Source organism: Castor canadensis, chromosome 2 (assembly GCF_047511655.1).
Source record: "Castor canadensis chromosome 2, mCasCan1.hap1v2, whole genome shotgun sequence".
Taxonomy (NCBI): domain Eukaryota; kingdom Metazoa; phylum Chordata; class Mammalia; order Rodentia; family Castoridae; genus Castor; species Castor canadensis.
This window is the reverse complement of record NC_133387.1, coordinates 103,097,852-103,119,592: the sequence shown is the minus strand read 5'-3', so window position 1 is coordinate 103,119,592 and position 21,741 is coordinate 103,097,852. Positions and strand designations below refer to the sequence as shown.

At 47.7% G+C, this 21,741-nt stretch overlaps 1 protein-coding gene across 8 annotated transcripts in view; it reads right to left on the bottom strand.

The window, feature by feature from the left end:
- Positions 1 to 21,741, bottom strand: part of Tns3 (tensin 3) — a 271,418-nt gene that overhangs the window by 189,815 nt on the left and 59,862 nt on the right. For all 8 annotated transcript variants that reach the window (XM_074065416.1, XM_074065415.1, XM_074065414.1 and 5 more), the window contains exon 3: positions 9,328 to 9,365. Coding sequence is in view for 3 of the 8 variants with exons in the window: in XM_074065408.1 (XP_073921509.1) it covers positions 9,328 to 9,365 (38 nt within the window). In the remaining 5 variants the exon portion in view is untranslated. The remainder of the gene's footprint in view (positions 1 to 9,327; positions 9,366 to 21,741) is intronic.

Genomic DNA, 21,741 nt, shown 5'->3' with positions numbered 1-21,741 from the left:
AACATGGGGGTGGATACTTCCCGAATCCCTGCCTCAAATTAATAGCTATACAAGAGGAGGGCAGCCCTTAGTCAAACGGGAAGTTTCATTTACAAGTTAAAATTTAGAGGTCAGGGCTTGAATGTCGTTATGCATTTTGGTCCTGCTGTTAAAAACAATGAAGCTGAAAGAGAGACTGGTGTGGCCAGAGGTGGCCAGGCTGGAACAGAGGTTGCAGCTCTTCCCTGCACAGGACATGCAAGAGGCGGGAGATGCAGGCATGCAGATGGCCACAAAATGCCCCCAGATACACAAAAGCTTTTTCAGTGTGCAAAACTCATAGTCAGCCAGGGCTGGTGGCTCACTCCTGAAATTCTAGCTACTCAGGAGGCAGAGATCAGGAGGATCGCAGTTCAAAACCAGCCCAGGCAAATAGTTCACTAGACTCTATCTCGAAAATACTCATCAGAAAAAACGGCTGGTGGAGTGGCTCAAGGTGAAGACTCTGAGTTCAAGCTCCAGGACCACAAAAAAAAAAAAAGTCATAGTCACAAACTAAGTGCTCTGGTGGGTGTCCCTGGATGCAGGTGCTAACAACACATGAGGGCAGCGTGTGGGCGGCTGTCCCATGGCTAAGTGGGGTGTTTGAAGTCTGGTGGGGAGAGATCCTTAGCACCTACCCTAACGCAGGGACAGTAAATCCTGGCATGGAGTGGGGGTTGCTCAGAGCATCAGTGAAGAGATGACAAGATCCCGTGTTCAGAGATGGAGTACGGCCAGTGGCTGGAGAAAGGACACATCCTACAATGATGTCCCTGAGAAGTGCATCTCAGGGATCTTGCTTGCTAGATGCCAGGGCAGATGACACCAACACAAAAGAACAGCACAGCACGGTGAAAACCTGCCTGACTTAAAGCTACAGCACCCCCTGCGCTGTATAAGGCATGCAAGAATGGTGTCCTGGTGGCCTCTCGGCTGGAGCCCATCTTCTGTCAGGGTATGATGGGAGGTGAAGGACAGGAACAGACAGAACCCTCCCCCGGAGGCAGAGGGACATATAGCTGGTTCTGCACATCATGACAAATGGATTCTAACCTGAAGGGCAGACAGAAGAGGTGTTGACAGGCCCCACCAGGACTTAGGAGCAAGGAGGTCACCCGTGAGCCTAAAGGAAGAGGACCTGGAGGAGTCAGACCACCACAAAGGTTTGCACAAACAGAAACTGCGCATCAGAGAAAGGAAATAGGCGAGGAGAATGTTAGTTCACAGGGGACTGCAGACTGTGGAGCCTTCCAGAAAGCAGACCCCATGAATGGGGGCCAGTGCCAGCAGGAAGACAGGCTGGAGTCAGGCATGTGGCGGGTGAGTCGCTGCTCCCATGATCAGAGGTGATGGGGTACAGAGCTGAATGCAACCTTTGCAGGGATTTTTCAAGCAATAATAATAATGTCTCATGGGTGGGATGAGCCACGGTGGGTGTATTTTCACCATGAAAACCATCAAATGCTACCCATCACACAGACATACTGCCATAGGGCTGTAAACCTGCCCCTGCACACCACTAGCCAGGACATGGAGACAGAGGGAGGGAGAGAGAGAGAGAAAAGCTAGTGGGTAGGGACTCCCACAAGGACACAGAACTATGAGATTGCTGGCTGGCCCAAGGAAAGATGGAGGCATCCTCTTACATACAGCAGGGAGCATGACACACTCATCCTCTGAAGGGAGCAGATGGTGCAGGTCTGCTCTTCAGGGGTTCACAGGACATCATAACAGGAACCCCGGCCCATGCAGGTGAGGACAGTTGAGACTCCAGACTCTGCTCTCAGCACAGTCACCCTGGCTGCAGCATCGACAGACTAGAACCACAGAGGTCCTCCCTGAGATGAGCTGGGGTTGTGCAGAGGGCATACAAATGCAAGATGCTGGGGGAAAGGGAAAGAGGCAGAAAGGAGGGCAGTGGGAGGCCACAGAGCTATCCAGAAGTCCAGGGGGGAGGACATGCAGGAGATCCAGGTGAGCAGTCCCAGAACAACCTGAAGGAGGCCACAAATCCACAGACAAGGCAACACTGAGCACAAGGTCCCTCAGTGCCCAACTGTGTAAACAGCCCATTGCTCATCGGGAACCCTGTCAGTTGGGCCAGGCTGAATTAGAGGCAGTGATTGAATCAATTATATTGTTGTTTGCTTGAAAGAGCAGATGGTATTCTCAGAAAGAGAACTCAGATTTCTAATACACTGTACTTTTAGTTGTCTAAGTTAATAAATTAAATGCACAGTAACTTCATTCTTCCAAGTCTTTTCTCTCTCTCTCTCTCTCTCTCTCTCTCTCTCTCTCTCTCTCTCTCTCTCTCTCTCTCTCTCTCCCTCCCTCCCTCTCTCTCTCTCTCTCTCTCTCTCTCTCTCATTTTGGCAGTACTGGAGTTTGGACACAGGACTTTGTGCTTGCTAAGCAGGTACTCCACCACTTGAGCCGGACATCCATTCCATTTTGCTGTGACTATTTTGGAGATGGGGTCTCAAGAACTATTTCCCCTGACGGCTTTGAACTGCAATCCTCCTGATCTCAGACTCTCAAGTAGCTAGGATTATAGGAGTGAGCCACTCGCTCAGTCCTTGCTAGGGGAGGCAAGTTTTCAGGAAATAGCCCAACAGAGCTCACCACAACTGCAGACAATGGCCTCCAATGAGTGATGCTGCAGACACCTATAATGGTGTTTGGAGGGGGAGTTCCCAAGTACATCTCAACAATCCTAATTTAAACAAAACACACTTGTGCTGCCACCTGCTCTCATCGTGTCTCCCATCCCTCCATGTCACCCAGTCAAATGAAGGGGCAAACGGGTACTGAGTTATTTCAGAGCTGTGTTGAAGCCTGCTTTATCTTCTACAACACAATGTGGACTGAAACTGACAATTTAGAGAAACAAAAGGACAGACTTTCTACATATAGTATTTAAACAAATGTGTTATCTCAAAAGAACATTACATAGTCAAGGATGTGTTCTGAGAACTGTGTTGTTAGGTGGTTTCGTCACTGCGTGCTCACGCAGTTGGGAACCCTACAACTTGACCAGGTAATACAATATTATCTATCATATGGGACCACCATCATGTATTCATTGTTGACCAAAAGGTCACTGCCTAGTATGTGACTATAATTCCCAGTGGGTGGGGTTAGTAAATCCTATACAAATACAGATTAAACATAAGCTACCCTAAAGAGCAAATATGTCACCACAAACACTGTTAACTACCAAGACAGTATGGTTCTGCTAGCCTGGCCACACGTTACAGCTAGTTTCAAAGTTCTTGGCTTCTCCTAAGTAAAATAATGAACTTAGTAGCTCTGTATTAACAGCTAGGTTCCCAAACGCCCAACTGAGACCATGCAAGGAGCAGTCTCTGATGGAGCAAGGCCCAGCCAGAGGTGCTGGTGGCCGGTGTCAACAGGTGGAAGTGCTTCCTTAGCTAAAAGTGGTGTGATCCTGCTGGCTACCACCCACCCACCATTAGGAAGCTCCAAAAGTCCACTCTCAGTGCCCCATCTAGACCCAGATTATTTTGAGTTTAAAGCATGAATTCCAGCCAGGCACCGGTGGCTCACACCTGTAATCCTAGAGACTTGGGATTCTGAAATCCGGAGGACCATGGTTCAAAGCCTGCCTGGGCAAATAGTTCACAAGACCCCCATCTCCAAAATACCAGAGAAAAATGAACTGGAGGTAGTGGCTCAAGTGGTAGAGCACCTGCCTAGCAAATGCAAAATCCTGAGTTCAAACCCCAGTACTACCAAAATTAAAAAGAGAGAGAGGGAGAGAGAGAGAGAGAGAGAAGTAAGACTTGGAATAATAAAGACATCTTTCAGTAGATGAATGGATCCACAAACTGGGTCATGCAGACAACAGAATATCATTCAGCTCTACAAAGAAATGAGTCTTGAGGAAGCTTAAAGGCATATTACTAAGTGAAAGATGCCAACCAGCAGAGACTATGAGCCATGATTCTAGGATTGTAAAACCAAGGTGACAGAAAAAAGAGCAGGGTTGCCAGGGTTGGGGGGAAGTGAGGGATTAATAGACAAAGCACAAGAATTTTTAGGGCAGTGAAAACACTCTGCATGATAGGATGATGGGTACCTTTCACTATGCACTTGTCTAAGCCCAGAGAATATAGACACTCACACCCTAAGGCAATCAAGGGGTGAGGTCTCAGAGCAGGTCATGGATTGTAACACACAGACACACTGAGGATGAGAGAGGCTGTGTATACCTGTGAGAGAGCTCTCTGTACTTTCCCTTTAATTATGCTGTGAACCTACAACCACCCTAAAAATAACATCAATAAACTTTTAAAAAAATCTTAAAAGCTGCTGTCAAAACAGTAAAACATACAAACAAGTCTGGGTGTGTGTAGTCAATGGTATAGCACTTGCCTAGCGAGGCCCTGGGTTTCATCTCCAGCACCACAAATGTTTGGCAAACATGGGTGGACAGCCTATGGCCTAGCAGTACAGGCTCCCACTTGGTCCTTGGGGCATTATGGATCAGAAATTCCCTACAGACAGTGAGCTCCCTGGGGCCCAGTTCAGAGCCAGGCTTGGGCTACACTAAGAAAATGTTTGCTGAACTAGCCAGCTTAAAAATTAACCACCTCCACCCTCAGAGCAAGCTGTGGGCAACCAGCAGGAAGGACAGAGGGGTAAACACTGAGTTGAGTTAGCAACTGGGATGGGCAGAACCCTGGCCCTCAGGGGGAGGGGCAGAGCTCAGTGCAGGATCTGCCACCAGGATGGTCAAAAACAGGACCCCTCAGGGAGTCATGGGACAGGAAAATAACATTTGCAGGGCTCAGCATCACCAAAACCCTCGCAGGAGTGCGGGCTGACTTGCATCCCCTCTGGGCACACACCTATCACAAGCTCCTGCAAAGAGACATTAACCACAATTCCAATGTCACCCATAAACCACCCTGTTGACTTGTGACTCCCACTCCCACCTTCAGATGAAGAAGCCACAAAGAGCCTAAGAGGGGCCAAGAAAGAGATAAACACACAATCACAGCAGAGCTCTCCTCATGGGGTTTTATGAAAAATGCCTTGGTCCCCCATTTTTTCACTTTTTTTTTTCCAAGTTCCTAGGAAAAGATTCCAGTCCCATCTGAAAAAAGCCTGCCACCCTTCTGGGGGGAGGTCAAAGTGGACACCCTGATATCAGTGCCGCAGCTGAGCACCACCAAGTTCATCCCTTCACAGCTGCACCTGCACACAGCACACCTGCCCTGCAGCTAGGGGCCGAGGGGAGGCAGTGCTGAGGGCCTACTGCCAAGGTCATCAGGAGCCTGCCCTGACCACAGCAGAGCTCACACAGGCTCCCTTTCTTATACACACCTCAGAACTTCCAAGTGACAGGGATGTCCTGCACAAAAACAACCACTGGTGACAGCCCAGGCCTCGGCATGAAGAGCTATAGGAAGAACGGATTGACACTGTCTCAGCCCAGCATCTCTGGGGAGGGCTGAGAGTCTTGGAAAAGATGCCAGGGATAGAAGATGCACATAGCTAGGCCACCATGGCTGAGGTTGGGCCAAGGAAGCTAAGGGCACTGTGCAGCTTAGGGGCTGGAGGCTGGGCCTTCTTCCTGAACTAAGGCAGATGCTGAAAGCAAGTACTCATTGGGGTACCCACTCCAGCTCCCCTAGGTCACATGTTCATTCCCCACATGGGGCCTTTAGTGTACAGAAAGTCTATCTGTATCAGCTCTGATGGTTTCAGATGGCACTTAATATCCTAAATAAAGTGCACCTCTAAAAAGAAGTGATGTCCCAATGTGGGCAGAAATGGAAGGAAGCAATGCCCAGGACATCCCCAAGTGGCAAGGTGGGGACTCCCTCCTGTGTCACGGCACCCTGGGCCTTGCAAGAGTGTCACAGAACTATCCTTGTTCACTTCCCATAGACAGCCCCAGTACCTTTTCCTCCTCTTTTAACTCTTGCCTTCCTAGAACTGTTGTATTTTTCCTGTTCTTTTTTACTTGTGCCAATGAGTCAACGGATGGCAGGAAAAAAAAAAAAAGTCACAAGGCCCTGACAGCTCATGTGTTCTACTGAATAAGCACAACATCCCAGTAAGACAAAAAAAAAAAAAAAAACCTAAAAAATTGGGGAATCCCAGACTTTCTAGTAAATTTACATAACGGGACTTACCCCAAAGTTACACAATATCATTGCAATCAACAGAGAGGGTCTTTTTTTATTTTTTTGGCCATACTGAGGTTTGAACTCAGAACCTCACACTTGCGAGGCAGGTGCTCTACCACTCGAGCCACTCCACCAGCCCTTTTATTGAGATAGGATCTCATGAACCATTTACCCAGGCTGGCTTTGAATCTTGATTTTCCTGATCTCTGCCTCCTGAGTAGCTAGGATTACAGGCGTGAGCCACTGGACCAGGCTAAAGAGGATCGTTTTTATGTGTATTATTGGGAAATATTGCTCCCTATTTTACACCCGAGGACCCTGAAGTTCAGGTTTATCTTGGTCCATCTGGGCTACCCTGAGCAACAGTCACCTAGGCTTAAACCACAGAAATTCATTTCTCATGATTCTAGAGGCTAGCGTTCTGAGGTCAAGGTGCAGGCAGATTCAGTGCCAGTGGAGATGTGCTTTCTGGCTCACTGTGTCCTCATGGTGGAAGTGGCAAGGGACTTCCCTAGGAAGTCTTTTATAAAACCACTAAACCTATCTGTGAGGGTTCGACCTAGGTCCAGAGGCCCCACCTCCTGGCACCATCACCTTGAGGATCAAATTTCAACAAATGACCTTGAAGAGACACAAACAGCAAACCACAGCAGGTGGACTGCTTTCAACGAAAGGTCCCCAAGAAAATCAAAGCTCTGCCTCCACCTACCCCCTGAGCCTTACAGCCTGGGCTGAGAACTTCCTCCCAGCAATCCAACGCAGGGCAATTTCTCCATGTCCCCAGCACCAGAGGGGCACCGACCACAAGCCTAGACTAGACCCTGTGACACTACTCACAGACAGACCATGACCATCCACCGCACACCAGCCACATGCTTTGGTGGGCCTCAGGACCATGGATGAGGGGAGGGGGAGGAGGGGAGCACACACCATCACCCAGTCAATAAGAGGCCAGAGACAGTTGGACAGGACACCGAAGTCCACACTCTTAGATTTAGGGAGCCTGCATAGTAGTCCATATACATACAGTGATAAAGAATCCAAAACCCAAATGTGATTTATAACACGCACTCATCAAGGAGCCACAACCCCAGTGTGGTCCCTGTGGGAGAAATCACATTCCAGAGCCTGAAAGGCTGGGCTGCCCCACCCCCCCCCCCACCTACAGAATTTATGGTCTTCATGTCCCCAACAACACTGGCATTATATGTTTGGAATGAGAAGGTGCTTTGTTATTGCTGGTGGCATTCCCTCCTGCTAGTCAAAGCTGTATTATTAAAAAAAAAAAAAAAAGTGAATGCAGATCCATTTCTCCCCTACCAGGATCTGATAGAAATAAGACCTGATCCATTCTGCAGTAAATTGCCAATTTGGGTGGCAGTGACACCCAAAGCTTCAGAAATAGTCTTTGAACCAAAAAATTTAACCCCTAAGTAGCTAGAAGTGGAAGGAACAAAGGTGGGCTCACTTCTGCAGCTTTAGGTCAGAGGTAGCACATCCTGCAGCCCAGGACAAGGTGACAGGACAAGCTACTCACTCAGCCATCTCTCATGTTCACATCAGTGACAAGACACAAGCTACGAGCTCAAAAGGCCAATACAATGGAAATCTCAGGGGTGAGGGATACATTCAGTCCTCCCAGAGAGGAGGAACCTATCTCCAAGTGTAGGATGTGTGTCAAAGGCAGAATGTTCCCACTCACCATTGCACTGAAAAGCACAACTGCAACATGATCCCTTAGACTAAGGGTCTGTGCACAACACAGGAAAAGGAGCCTGCCTGTGGGTGACAGACCTAAAATAAGCCAAGCTCTGAAGTTGGCCCACTTCAGAATATATGTGTGACTGAGAAATGCCTGCACCTACTAGATAAGGGAAGACTTTTCTGGACCAGAGCAGAAAGGGAGAACCGAACTGCTCTCCCACATCCCCACAAGGCATGGAAAGTGCCCCCTGTGACCTATGCACCAGGAGTTGAAGGGCAAAGAGGACAGAGGGGCTGTGCAGCAGATGTCACTGGACCATCCTGTCTGCTTCGGTACATTCTGAAACTCTCCAGAAAGATGTGTTTCAAAAGCAAAGTCATTGCTCTCTTGAAAGCTAAATAGGGCTAGACCAGTCTTGTTCTTTCAACTTTGCATGTGTGCACATATGCATGGGTACATGACTGGGTTTTGAGTAAGCACAAATGTGTCTGTGTTTGTGCCTGCATAGGAGTGTGCCTGTGTGTGTCTCTGTATCAGTGTTTCTGTGTACATGTGGTGAGCAGGGTGGAAGACCAGGCCTCAAATGGAAAAGCTGGTGCATGGTACTCTGAAGTCTACTTCCAGCACAGCTCAGAGAACTCCAGAAATGGCTGAGCTCCACAATGAGACAAAACCCCAGGCCCCCAAACAGCATCTCCCTAAGACCTACAGCCCTAGGAGTGATCTACCAGGATCTGAGAGCCCTGACAGTCAACAGGGGAAAACACGGACTGCACATCTAGGAAACCCAGAGGTGCACACACTGTGACAGAGGAGAAACCTTGAGCTCCTTCCTGCATGTCCCTCCCACCCCATTCCCAGATCCCCTCAGTTCCCCACTCATCACAGCCTAAACCCAGAAAGGCACAGCCAGGCTGCAGCAACCGGGGGCCACTTGGCAATAAAACCTCTCCAGGGAGGTGCAAATTCAGCATAACTACATTGTACTCCAGGGCTCGAGGATTTCCATCAGCTAAAAACCCCAACTCTCCTCAAAGTTAGCAGAACAGTCCTCCAGTCCCGCCATGGGGCCTGGGTGCCCCTCCATCCCCACTCCTCTCTGCCCAGAGAACAGGTGCCAAGGCAAGGAAAAACTAAGGATCACTTGTCACTGAGAAAGAGGCGGGCGGCCCAGTCAGGAGAAACTTACTGAAATCTTATCTGAAATCAAAGTCTCAAGAATTATTTTCTAGAATTAAATACATGGATTTCCAATTTCTTCAGTTTATTCTCGAGATGAAAAGTAGATAGCTCATTGAGACGTTAAGTATCAGTCAGTCGTCTCTTTCCACGAGACGATGCTTTCGGTGGCTGCGGTCCAAAGAGGCTCCCCTCTCTGCAGATCACTCAAGGAAGGCTAACTCAGCTGCACAAAGTCCCACGGGAATGCCATAGAATGCTTACCTGGCCTTCACATTTCTTGTGGCAGGAATACTTGCAGGCTGAAAATAAAGGGAGAAAGAAAGTGAGTGCCTAGCAAGTGCGGAATGTACGAATGTCACACGGACAGTCTCTCCCTGCCGTGAGGGTACAAATAAGTGTCAGAGTTGGGACAGGAGGTGACCAGGACACAGAACCATGTTCCAGGGCTGGCACTGTAGCTCAGTGGCAGACCACATGCTTAGGATGTAGAAGATCTTGGGTTCAATCAGCCACGCCAAACACAAACAAACAAACAAAACTGAGTTACAACAACCACCACTCCTCATCTGACCCAGGTGGAAACTTCTCAGGAGAGGGTCAAAGGAGATTGGTTTTTCAAGGGGTGTATCTGTAAGAAGTGCTTAAACTGCTTTTGCTGAAAAGCACTGACTCTTGGACCCACAAATTAACTAAAAACAGGAGAAGCTTGGCATCCCTACCTCCATTTTGGATCTGTCCGTGCTCTAAGCCATTCTCTTTGCAGTCACTTTACAATCACATTGGAATCAAGGAAGGACAGAACTGATAACATCTTTACGACAAGGAACAGAAGCTACATCCAACAGTAGACCTTCCTTGGGATGGACCACTGCCTGGCTCCAGATAACAACTTTGGAACATCCCTCAGAACAAGACTGAGATAATGGTCAACCAGACCACACCTGTGACTGGGACTGCTTAACTATGCACAGCTTTGTCCCCTGCCCCCAGTTCTTTTGTCTACTTAAACCTATAGCTCATGTCTGCACCCGGAAGATGGCTGAAGATGGCTGAGTGCTCACTCTGCCTCTTCCATGGCATGTCCCGAGCCATGTAATAAACCTCCTTTCTCTGCCTTCACCAGGCCTCTTTATTTGGTGTACAGGGGTAGGTGGCCGGACCTGGCATGTGGGATCTCAGGAGTTTGGGCCTTGGGTCCAAAACTCTGGTTTCATATCCAGGCAAGAAGTACCCCTAAAGAAGAAAGGCAGTAAATTTAGGTAGTTAAAAAAGCCTTTGCACATTATAGAAATTGTAGCCATTCCCAGAAACAAAGAAGAGAATCTTAACAATACCCTCCAAGTGTTTGGATTAGAGCTTTACGTCAGTGACAAAATCACACATTTGATTTCCATATGGCTTTTACTTCCGGACAACCTAAGAAGGGCTGTCAGAAGAGATTCATGTCTAAATTCCTATAAGGGGATCCTTCAACAGGGCCTATTGTGAGACAGTCCTGCATCATCAGAAGCCCTAACAATGCAGACATGGGGCTGGAACCAATGCAGATTTCACAGGCCCTCCCCTGCCGTCCAGAGGCCACAGCTGTGCCCCTAAAGCATCAGAGTCCCTGCTGTGGGGTGCTCAGCTGGAGCAGACCCTGTCCTGGCAGAGTCCTCAGGATAGGGGACAGTCAGAAAGGAAGCAACTGCACAAGCAGGCCAACCACGGCCACCAATATGAGTTCCATATTGGTTCCAATATCAGTTCCATATTGGTTCCAATATCAGTTCCCCCAACTTTGCCAGCCCCCACCCCAGGGTGGGGAGGCACCTGATTAGTTTTTTTGTCTGAGCTCTGCCCCCTCTGACTGGGCAACCCTGGGCAGATCCAAGGGACTCTTTGGCCTGTTTCTTCTCAGAGTTATGGTAATGTCAAACCCAATCCTTCATGGCCTCCTTTTTGAAACTACAAAGCCATGTCCCTGTGTAGCAGTGTGCAGAGCCCTGAAGAACAAGGCGTCAGAAGTCAGGGAGCAGGGCTCAGATGCCAGCTTGGAGCTGTGAGGCCCTGGAACTCTATCCTGACACCTCTGCCTTCTGTGCAATCCTGAAATTGCAAAGGTTCAAATACAGTTGAGTGAGGATAAAAGAGATAAACTTAACCAGGGCCTGAGACTTGGTGAACTACAGTAGCCACTCCATGCTATTTTTTCAACTGTGTCTCTCTGCTTAATATCTGTTAAGACTGTACACCAAAACAAACATTCACTCATCTTCTAATGTGTACATCACACAAAGGTGACCAGTAATTTTCAAATTAAAATAGACTTCCACAAGACCTTAAAACTTAGACACAAGACTTCCTAGGCCAGAAGATGGCAGGAAGGACTGAGATAAGAATGGTAGTTGGGCCTGGGTGTCTAGTAACAATCAGCAGAGACATGTACACACATGCACATGTACACATCATCATGTTACTAGACACACCACATGGCAGTCAGCCTTCAAGACAGCCTCAACAGTCAATCACTCCTGGTCTGTGTATTAAACATGGCGGAGGACACCGTGTGAGGCTTCTGAAACCAAAAGGCAAAGTGGCTTCAGCCATGGCAGAACAAGAACCCATGATGTAAGGACCCCCAAACTCTCTGTGAACTGGCCCTGAGGCCTCCTGCCCACAGCCAGCACAGGATAGCCCAGCCTGCCAGCCACAACCACATCACAAGTAGGCCATCTCAGAAGCAGGCTCCAAGAGTCTTGTGATGACCTTGAGCCATGACCATGTAGGCACACAGGTCCCCAGTTCTTGATCCACAGACATATTTCTAAATAACAGGTTCTTACAGTTGCTAAGGCGTTAAATTTGGGGGTGATCTGTCATGCAGAGGTGATGATACAATGGGCCAGCTCAACGCAAACTGGCCAATGAAAGGGTGGGTTTGTCATATTCACAGTAGATGGTCTACTCGGCCACAGGAGAGCCATGGACCAGTGTAGGACAAAATCATGAAACTTAAGCACAGTAGAATCCTAAGGCCAGCCATGTGTGACAGTCAAGATCCTGCAAGGAAGCCCTTCAACAGATCCTCAATGTTTAAGAATGTGCAGACTAAGATTCTATACCAGTCAATGGTATGGACAGTTCTGAGAACAGCCAAGTGGCCATCAGCCCACTCCAGCCCAGCCAGGCTTGGCCTTGCACTGTGTCCTGTGTAGGACACTTCCCTGCCTGCCACCCCACCACCACCCTGAAGCATTTGATCCTCTTAACCACCACTCCAGGATACACTGTGAGGGTGACTTGGCCATAGTCACCGGGGCCTGTGCAGGTGGGGTTCCAGGCATTTCTGCCTCAGGTCCAGTTTTTTGCTGCTGTAAACTTACTGCATTTCTGACACGTTACAGAACATGAGTTGAACAGTGCATAGTCACCCACAGGAGAAAGCTCATGCTCACCCTCAGCCCTGAGCCATGCCCTCTGTGGCCTGATGCTGGCAGTTCCCCTTGTGTCCCCTGCCCTCCCCAAGCTGAGTCCATTCAGCTTGTGACTGTCCTATACCTGCCTCCAGGGCCCTGCCCCACTGCCTCTGTGCCTCAATGCCATTAGTTATCATTCTGGGTCATCTCCATGGTCCCTCCTGCCTCTGTGTCATCAATGCCATGGCTTGTCGTGTTGGGTCACCTCCACTGTCCCTCTTTGGATAGGCTCCAAGCCAAGAAACAGGCAGCATCTTTACTGGGCACCACAGGGCTCCCACAGCAGCAGCACTGGCACAACTAAGGCATCTCACATCCATTTGGCACCTAACAACCTGACTTGCTCGGATGTCCTCAACATTTACTGTGAGGACCCATTCAGCTTGGCCTATTCTACTGATGGGAGATTGAAGTTTGTGGCTGGGACCTGAAGATTCACCCACTGGTAACTGTGAGCTGAGCCTGGCCTGTCGCATATCAGTTTGCAGAATCCTGTGGCCAGCAGGACTACCCACAGCAGGGACCTCTGTACCTGACCACTTCAGGTCCTCTGGGCTAGAACCCTCCCACCAAAATGCATCCTCAAAGCACACACGTCCCAAAAGACAAAACTTACACATTCACTTTGTCCCTCGGCCACCCCACCCACCTCCTTGGAAGCTTCAACCAATAACTTGATATGCCTTGTTTTAAATACTGAACTTTGACAAATACTAGGTGAGGGTGAAAGAGCTGGCTCCCAAAAGCAATGATAACTCAAGAACAGGTGACAACTCATTCATTCATTCTCCTTTCCTGATACTCTTAGAATGAGGGAGGGACCCAATTCTGACCAACAGAAGGGTAAGTGAATTCTCCCAGGACCTTCTGTGTCCTCTGAGGACACATGAGAAGGAAAGTCCCCACCCTCCAGACACTGTCCAGTCTACAGCATGGAACTGGACCCATGAAGGAGGAACTGGAGAAGTCAACTTCCAGAACCACAACTGAGGCACGCCGCCCAGGGCCCACCAGTCTCCTTCTGTCCTAGTCCAGGAGACCATGACCTGCTGGCTGGTGGAGGCTCCAGTGTGTCCATCATACCATTCTATATACATGCTTTCCATACCATGTCCCAAATGCTCCCTCAGTGACCAGGAAGAAAGGCACAGACTCCACCATTTTATGAACATAAAACAGAAGCACAGAGTGCCAGGTTGTAGACCTGGAACACAGTCTTAGACTTAGGAAGCCACAGTCAGCCATCAGCCCAGCTCTGGGTGGATAGCACAAACCCTGAGAGCTGGCTTTAAACACCTGGTGAGCCGGTGGGCAAAGGTTCTTCTGTGCCTACTGCAATGAATAGGTTCCATGTTTGCTAACCAATAAAGAAATATCTGCCAGGAGTCACACTCAGGTGGACAGCCTCTGTCCCAAGACCTAGAGAGACAGAAGGTGGCTCTCACCAAGGGTCCAGATCTCAGACAGGCAGTACCCAATACCACCACATTCCCTTCTGTAATCAGAATAGATCAGAGTGCTAGCAAAGATTCCTTTCTGCCATGAAAAAAAGTTTACCTAGACCATAAAAATAGCCACGTGCTCACTTGTAATCCTAGCTACTCAGAAGGCAGAGATCAAGAAGATTGTGGTTCGAGGCCAGCCAAGCAAATAGTTTGCAAGACCCCATCTCAAAAAAATCCTTCTCAAAAAAGGTCTGGTGGAGTGGTTCAAGGTGTAGGCCCCGAGTTCAAATCCCAGTACAGTAAGAAAAATTATTTGTAGATACAAAACATGTAGATATATTTTTAAATATGTAAAATTAATCTAACTTTATTATTGTTTTTAATTTTGGAGGTGCTAGAGTTTGAACCCAGGGCTTCACACTTGAGAGACAGACTCTATTCCTTAAGCCACACCTCCAACCCTTTTTGCTCTGGTTATTTTGGAGACAGGGCCTCACTTTTTTGCCCAGGTTGGCCTGGACCACTATCCTCTTATTTTAACTTCCTGCCATAGCTGGGATAACAAATACACACCACTGTATCCAGCTATTGGTTAAGATGGGGGTCTCATGAACTATTTGCCTGGGCTGGCCTTGAACCAAGATCCTCCTGATCTCAGCCTCTCCAGTAGCTAGGACTATAGACATGAGCCACAAGCAGCTAGCTTTAAAAAATTTTAAATTTTGTAGGTATATATATATATATGTTTTTATGATACTGGGGCTTGAACTCAGGACCTTATGCTTGCTAGGCAGAGGCTGTACCCCTTGCACCACTCCACCAGCCTATAGATATTATTTTTGTATCTACAAATAAAATATTAGGTAGCTACTAAAAATCATGACCTATAAAGATTTAGTATGTGAAAGGAGTAAAGGTTAAAAATAAAAAGCTGTTTATAAGATGCAGCAAATTTTGTAAAAGACAGAATATGTGTGGTGGTCTATCTATCCTTGTGAACTTGACATTGGAGAAACACCCCAAGTCAGATAGGAAAGGAGGAAGCACACAGTAAAACTGGTTACTCCATGAAAAAGAAAAAAAAAAAAAAATCACAGCATTATCCACATGAATTCCAGATGCAGGAACCATGAAACTGTATCAGAGTTGGGAAAGCATTAGAAGTAAATGTCACAGAACAGCTTCAGAAAAGGACAGACATCCTGAAGTAAGGAGCAACAATGTAAACTAATTAAAAAGGTTCATACAGCTAGGCGCTGATGGCTTATGCCTGTAATCCTAGCTACTCAGGAAGCAGAGATCAGGAAGTTCAACCCCAGCCCAGGCAAATAGTTCTTGAGATCCTATCTCGAAAAAACCCATCACAAAAAAGGGCTGGTGGACTCAAGGTGTAGGCCGAGTTCAAACCTCAGTACAGCAAAAAAAAAAAAAAAAAAAAAAACACATAGAACTGAAGAAACCAAACTTTACAACTTTTGCATGATAAACACACAATGAACAAAATTAGACAAACTGTCACTGACTGGTATGTTTGCAATATGTAAGGGTAGAAATGTCAAATTTAGCCTGGCATTCATGGCTCATGTCTGTAATCCCAGCTACTTGGGATTATAGAATCAGGAGAATCATGATTTGAGGCCAGCCCAGGCAAACACTTCTTGAGACCCCATCTCCAAAATAACCAGAGCAAAATGGACTGGAGGAGTGGCTCAAGCAGTAGAGAACCTGCTTCACAAGTGCGAAGTCCTGAGTTCAAATTGCAGTCCCACCAAAAAAAAAAAAAGAAATGCCAAATTTGTTTTAAAGGTCAAAAACCATCAGAAATTGGAAACAATCTTGCTTACTATAATATTTTTTAATTTAGTATTCCTCATGGAGTAAAGTCCTGGAAATCAAGAAGAAAAAAGTCTGTACATTAGGCAAGAACCTGACTCTCGCTGCTGTGGAGCGGTTTCTATAATTTCCTGTTCCCTAATCTTGTGGGTCTGTTGCTCAATCAGGATGTAATTCAGGCTGGGCATTGCTGCTTTATGCCTATAATTCTAGCTACTTGGGAGGCAGAGATCGGGAGGATCAAGATTTGAGGCCAGCCCTGACAAATAGTTTGAGAGACTCTCTTTCAAAAATACCCAACACAAAAGAAGGTTGGTGGAGTGGTTCAAGTGGTGGAGTGCCTACCTAGCAAGTGCAAAGCCCTGAGTTCAAACCTGGTACTACCAAAAAAAAAAAAAATGGGTGTAAACTCAACAAGGGCAAAAACTTAACTTCTGCTTTTGGGGGTTTGCCACGTGGCTGATGGTTTTTAACCTTTTTGGGAACAGACTTCTTTGACTATGCTGTAGACTATTTCCCTTAAATCTATATGCTGAATCCTTAACCCCAATGGGGCTGTCTTTGGAGATAGGGCTTTTAGGAGATAATTAAGGCTAATAAGGTCATTAGGGTGGGGTCCTACTCTAATAGGGTTAGTGACCTTATAAGAAGAGGAAGAGATAGTGAGAAGGCAGCTCCAGGAAAAGAGGCCTCACCAGAATCCAAACTGGCCCATATCTTGGTCTTGGGCCTCTCAGCTTCCTGGGGGGTGAGAGATAAAAAACCACCTAGTTTGTATTTTGTTGTAGCAGCCTGAACTGACTAATGTAGGTTGTCTGCCAACCTATGGACTATTTTGCTAGAAAAAAAAGACATGAACATGTTAACATCCCAGCTTAACATAATTTGGAGTGGCCATGGAGCTGCCTAATGCCCATTTATGGACCAGCTGGAACCCTTTGTGTGCCTGTCCCCACGGAAGGCTTTACTGAGCATCAGTAAGGCTTGGAGGATGAGAAGGTACCCGTGGCTTCAGATTCTGGCTCAGGATTGGGGATGACCCTCTGAAGGGGCAACTTCAGATGATTCATTCTAGTCAGAGAAAAGAGAGTTCACTCTGGAGAGCAGGCTCTGGCCAAGGATGTTGGCTTATACCAGCTACTTGGTGGCAGAGATTGGGGGGATCATGGTTTGAGGCCAGCCTGGGCAAAAGTACACGAGACTCATTTCATCCATAAAAGCTGGGTGTGGTGATGTGCATCTGTCATCCTAGCTATAAGAAGAACACAGATTGGAGGATCATGGTACAGACTGGCCTGGGGTGGGGGGGTCCTATTAAAAAAAAGTAACTAAAGTAAAAAGGGGAATGGGTCAAGTGGTAGAGCACCTGCCATGCAAGTACAAGGCCCTCAGTTCAAGCCCCAGTACCGCAAGAAAAATTAAAAAAATAAAAAAAGACTCTGGTGCAGCCAAGTAAACTCATCCGAGTTTTCTTCCCACCAGTTGGGAAGGGGTCTTGGGGTGCAGGTGGGGGGGGCGATGATGCAGCAGATACAGGGTGCTGCCTGCTGAGTTACTTTGGGAATTATGTAGCACAGTCCTGATTCGGCCACCTTTTTGCTGTGGTACAAGTTCTTTGGAAACCCCAAGTGAGAGAGACCTGTCCTGGAGGTGTTGGGGGGAGGTCGTTGTCTACTCAGTGACTGCTTTATTTTCACTGGGCTTAAAGATGCCTGTGGTGATAGTGGTAATGAAATGTAGAAGTGGCTTGATTTAGTTGAACAATTTAGAAGTGTTTGGACATTGTTGTCTAAGCCTTTGCAAGCTGAAGGTTCAGATGTATTAGCATGCACTCTGTTTAAGGTACTGTTTGATTTAATTGTGAGCTTTCTCGTACATCATCGCTCTGTGTCTGGTAATTGGAGGGCTGCAGAACAAGTTGATGTGGCTGGTGATGTCCCTCCTTTAACGTGGAGGCACAGTAGGCTGAGAATATGATGAAATGCTCCATTTTCTGGCCTCAGCCTGAATGATTTCCTGGTGGATTCCATGGAAAAGTGCTTGAGTTTCTAGATGGGCTGACTGAAGTGGTAGGAACTGAATGTGTCTCAAGAGTAAGGGCCAAGGATGCTTGGGTCCAGAGAAGAGAGTGAAGGGAAGGGCTAGAAGCAGTTGTCCACCTTCTGTGGCCTCTTGGAACAATTCAGAATCTGCCCAGCATCCTGGGCTCACTCAAAAAAAAAAAAAGTAAAAAAAAAGAAGAAAAAAGTCATCTAACTTTCAAACAAGCAAAGAATTCCATTTAAGGGTAGTTTTCCCAGTCAACAAAACACGGACCTATCAGTCTCAAGTAATGATCACATGAGTGAAAAATCAGCAGTCAACAGGAGATGCCACTTTTCACACAGCGATTTGCAAAAGTGCAAGAATTGAAGTTCAAAGCCACAGTCTCACTCAGAGTGATGCCCTTGGGGGGACTGGGCCCAGCCCAGCTCCACCTCCCAGCCTGGGTCTCGCACAGGCTTTTCTGGACTCAACGGCTGGCAGACCCCATCTGCCTGTACCCTGGCTCCCCAGCTGAGGGTCTGCACGCCGCAGACATGGTCAGCCCCCTTGTCACAGGAAGGTTTCCAAAGTCATGTTTAAGAACCATGGCTGCACTTAGCATCGGGGCCGGCCCTCTGGCTCCTTATTGGACATTGTTGTGTGTTGTCTTGGAATTGCTATTCTTTAAACTGTCTCCCCAGCCTTGGGAATCCAGGCTGATGAAGTTGTCAGACCTTTTATCCAACACTCTGCATGTATTTACCAAGTTATAAATGAGTCTGTGAGCAAGTCACCTTCTACCTCTCAAGTTCTCCAGCATGTCAGTGTTCTGGGATGAGTTGTGCTACACCCCACGCTCACCTCTGCCCAGCACTGCTGCTTCCAGAAATGAGACAGAGAAAGGACACTTTTTGTTCTTTGGTGGGCGCAGGAGACAAGTATTGGGGGGATTGAATCAAGTCCACACACTTGCTAGGTAGGTGGTCAACCACTCGAGTCACACCCCCAGCCCTTTTTTTTTTTTAGTTATTTTTCAGGTAGGGTTTCATGTTGTTTTGCCCAGCATGGCCTCAGACCATGATCCTCCTACCTACAGCCTTCCACGCAGCTGGGATTACAGGAGTGAGCCACCAGACCCAGTGAGAAAGGACACTTCTGCTGATATTGTGAGATAATCCCAGGACTACCTATATGACCTACAAAAAGGACAAGACTGTTGTCTCTAGGTAACATATACACATAAATACACAGGACATAAATAAATTAAAAATAAGTTAACATTGTGAAATGTCTGTTTTCCTTTGACAGTTTCTATACTACTCAGCCTACAAACTGTGGTGATCACAGGACAGAGGGACAGAAACATGGCATCCTGCTGTGGGGGGCATTCAGCTGCACATGGAGGAGTCAGTCCCTGACCTGTCTACACCCACAGTGACCACCAGGACCCAAATTCTAGCTCAGTGAGCATCATCCCACACCCTACCCTGTCTACACCCACAGCCAGTTCTTGACCTGTCTACACCTGCAGTGACCACCAGGACCCAGATTCCAGCTCAGTGAGCAGCACCCACACCTTACCCTATCTACACCCACAGTGCCTCTGCTCTGGTCCAAGTCAATATGGCAGTCAGGTTGGAAGGGAAAAGACTCCATCAACCTCCTCCTTTGCACTATGCTAAGGAAAACTGCTGAAATGATTTCCTGTGAAGACACACAGACAAACAACTCTTGCTGAAACCCCAGATCAGGACTGAACTCCCCAGGCCTTTTCCAGCCCAATGTCACCAGGTGGGCAGATTCTGTCCCCCCAGAGGCTGGCTAGAGGTCCGTGAAGACAGGAAAAGCAGCCCAATCTTGCAGCACCTGCCCTGCATGCTGTCTTTCTCGAGGTCCCCACAAGTTCCCTCTCACTGCCCCAGGGCCAGGGGCCAGCGCTATCCCACAGCCCCACTGTGGACAAGGGAAGCTGAAGAAAGATGTCATTTTGCAAGTTTCCACTAGTGAGACTGTCCACGGGACAGGAACATCCCTCTGAGATCTAATGGGACTATGTGACAGAAAGGCCAGGGGAAGGGGCAACACAGCAGGAACCGTCATCCTGTCCAACAATCCAGACATTTATTGACAGTACAAACCTAGGAGCTGAGGGTATAGTTCAGTGATGGAGCGCTGGCCTAGCACTGCAAAAACAAAAAAAAAAAGTAAAGCTAACCAGTTAAAAGACAGCACGCTAAACATTTTCTACCTTTTCTTCCCTCATTAATTCAACAGATCCCATGGATACCTACAGCTAAAATATTCCTAACTGTACAAATATGTCCTGTAACCAACAACATATACATACAACCTGCCACAAGGGGCAAGAGGGAAGGAAAATAAACCAAAAAATGAAGAAACAGAACAATGTGAGCTATGACAGAGAGAGTCTGACACCACACCTGATCCTCTACATTGAGGATCAAGAAAGGTCAGAGTGACAGAGTACCTGTGCGCCAGACCATAAAGTCCAGAAAAGGGCCACAGGATGAGTTATGGAGATGTTAACCAAACCAACCAATCAGTCATCAACACATGTGGTCACTAACTCCTCTGTTCACAAGGGTCTTTGTAGCAGGTCAACTTGAGGGTGCTAGAGACCCCAAGAGTCTTGTCTGAGGCCAGCCTATACCCTCACCTCATTATTTCCTAAGTGAAACACCTTTCCAGGGTAAGTTGCATCTCCCACTGGACATGCGTGGTCAGGGATGAGGAGGGTGGGAAGTCATGACAGGATGGTCAGACATCAGCCAAACCCCACAAGCCATCTCTCTCCCAGCATGGCCCCCAGTGTCACAGGGTGGTTGTTCCTAGAACAGAACCTAACGCTGGTCTCACTCTCTTCACAGATGCCCATCACCTTATGCAGACCTCCCAGAGAGTGCAGAGCCAACCTCCGCAACAACTCCTAGACACACACAGGTTACCATCCTCGTGCTTTGGATGAAGAAACTGAGTCAACAGCTCAGTGACTAATGTCTACACTGAAGAGCTGACATGGTGCCTTCATATTCCTTGACTGGGATCCTAACAGCTTAGCATCACAGTCTGAAGAATGAGGCTACCTGTTCAAAGTATCCCCAGCCCACAAGGGCCAAGCAAAGGACAACCCGTGTCCACTTCAGACTGTGTAAAATGAAAGGAAACAAAGAAGGTACCATGTCCTCAAAGACCCTAGAGTATGTCATGAAATCGCATAGACCCTATTTACTCAAATACATGTTTAGGTAAAAATAAGCCCCCCTCTGCACAGGAGCAGACCACCGTGTACATCCAACACTCCCAGGACCCCAATCCCAGCTTTCCTACAGGTATCCATCTATGTGTACCCAACATGGAGAACAGAACTCATGACACATACTGGACACACAACTGGCTGGAGATGGCCACATGTTCCAGTTGAATCTGAGATGTCCCCAAAGGCCCATGTACTGGGGGCATGACTGTATTCTGATGGCTCTGACCTGATCATTAATCCCATAATCATTAAAGGTGGCAGAAGCTAGGAGGTGGGGCTTTGTTGGACAAAGCACATCACCGGGTCATGCCCTGGGAAGATGGATCTTGTCTCCTGCCCTTGGGTCCCCTCTCTCCTTCCTATCTACCATGAGGTGGGCAGTTCTGTTTTCCCATGCCCTCCCACCACGACATTCTGCCTCATCATAGCCCAGAGACAAGGGAGCCAGCTGACCATGGTCTTGGGCAGCCATGAGCGACACTCAGTCCTTCCTCTTTCAACTGTTTCTCTCTTGCATCTTTCTTGCCTACAAAAAAGCGAATGAACAAGTCAAGGATAAGAGGGACTTGCCCATCCCCTCATGCCAGGGGACACAGGCTGGTATCTCAGATCCCACCCTTGAAACAGACTCTCTATG